The 1,783-nt window shown below is 54.6% G+C and overlaps 1 protein-coding gene across 1 annotated transcript; it reads right to left on the bottom strand.

The window, feature by feature from the left end:
- Nucleotides 1–421: 421 nt before the first annotated feature.
- LOC123443837 lies at nucleotides 422–745 on the bottom strand (the record flags this gene model as incomplete). The annotated part of the gene is made up of 1 exon (XM_045120364.1): nucleotides 422–745. A coding segment is annotated over exon 1 (324 nt), but the record flags the coding sequence as incomplete, so codon positions are not given.
- Between the last annotated feature and the right edge of the window lie 1,038 nt (nucleotides 746–1,783).

The raw sequence follows: 1,783 nt of genomic DNA, 5'->3' as shown, positions 1-1,783 counted from the left end.
TGATGTCGAGTGGAATATGGATTACAGTGAATTGCCAACCCCTGCACTAGTGGGGAAGGGCGACTTATATAGAGTGCGCTGCCCTTCACAACGGTTCGGTGCACAGGGGTGGAGTAGTGGCGATTAAATGTCTATGTTACAGATAACGTATGCCTTAAATGCTAATAAAGGTACATGAAAGCGTATGACCGTTGCCCTCCAGGGGGGTTAGGATGTACAGAGTGGAATCCAGTCGGTACGTTTGATAGGCTCCGAATGCTCATTTCTGACTGGATGATGGAGGAATCGTCACCGACTGGATGATGGAGGAATCGTCACCGACTGGATGAAGGGAAGTCCTTAATTCAGTCGGAACCGACTAAGGGCCTTGTCCCTTATGAAGGGTAGTCTTTGGGTAGGACCTATAGGGCAGGCCTGTGATAGTGATCACACCCTTGGGGCCTGGCATCTTCAACTTCAGGTACACGTAACATGGACGGGCCATGAAACGGGCATACGCCGGGCGACCCAGAATCGCGTGGTACGCACTCTGGAAGTCCACCACCTCGAACGTCAGTTTTTCCTTGCGGAAGTTCTTGTCAGAGCCGAAGACGACGTCCAACGCGATCTGGCCGAGTGACTTGGCCTTTCGTCCAGGGACGACCCCATGGAACTGCATGCTGCTCTCGCTAAGTTTGGACATCGGAATGCCCATCCCCTTGAGAGTGTCAGCGTACATGATGTTTAGGCCGCTGCCGCCGTCCATGAGGACTTTGCGCAGTCGGACTCCTTCCACCACCGGGTCGACGACCAGGGCCTGCCTCCCTGGGGTGGGTACGTGTGCTGGATGATCCGACTGGTCAAAGGTGATCGCAGTCTGAGACCATTTGAGGAACGTGGGGTTGGTCAGGGTGGCCATGTTCACCTCCCTGTTCACCAGCTTCAGTCGACTCTTGCTTTCAACGTCAGCAAAAATCATCAGTGTTGCATGGACTTGGGGGAACGGATCCTCCTTGTACTCCTCATCCTGTTCATTGTCCTTTTAACTCGGCTGCCCTTCACCGAACCCCTGGATCAGGAGGCGACATTGCTGAGTGGTATGCTTCAAAAATATGGCGTTGCCCTCTTCATCCATCTTCGTGTGGATTGGACATGGCTGGTCCAGGATGTGGTTTCCGAACTGCTTCTTCTTGGGGGTGAACTGAGCCTTCCCCTTGCCCTTGAACTTGGCATTGGTAACGGCTGCGGCCTCTGCCTGCGGAGTGGACGGAGCTTTCTGCTTCTGCTTCCGAGTGCCGTTCCCATCTCCGTCGACGACTGCTTTGTGCTTGCCACTACGAATGCGGTCCTCTTCTTCGCCATTTGCATAGTGTGCCGCTATCTCCATCATCTTGCTCATGGAGATGTCGCCTGTTTGACCGAACTTCAGGTACAGATCTCTGTACCGCACGCCTGCCTTGAAGGCGCAGACTGCTTGGTGCTCTGTGACGTTCTCCACCGTGTGGTAGAGGGTTGTCCAACGCTGGATGAAATCACGCAGGGGCTCATTCTGCTTCTGGACATAGTGCTGGAGCTCCACGAGACCAGCAGGGCGTTTGCACGTCCCCTCGAAGGTCCTCATGAAGACTCGGGCCAGATCTGTCCAGCTGTAGATGCTTGAAGGAGCCAACTGGTTCAGCCACGCTCGTGCCGAGCCATCGAGCATCAGGGGGAGATGTTTCATGGCGACATGGTCGTCTCCACCTCCGATCTGGACTACCACTCGGTAGTCGTCCAGCCACGTTTCTGGCTTGGATTCTCCTGT

This window comes from Hordeum vulgare, chromosome 3H, assembly GCF_904849725.1.
Source record: "Hordeum vulgare subsp. vulgare chromosome 3H, MorexV3_pseudomolecules_assembly, whole genome shotgun sequence".
Classification (NCBI taxonomy): Eukaryota; Viridiplantae; Streptophyta; class Magnoliopsida; order Poales; family Poaceae; genus Hordeum; species Hordeum vulgare.
Note: the sequence above shows the minus strand (reverse complement) of the source record. Positions and strands in the feature narration are given on the sequence as shown.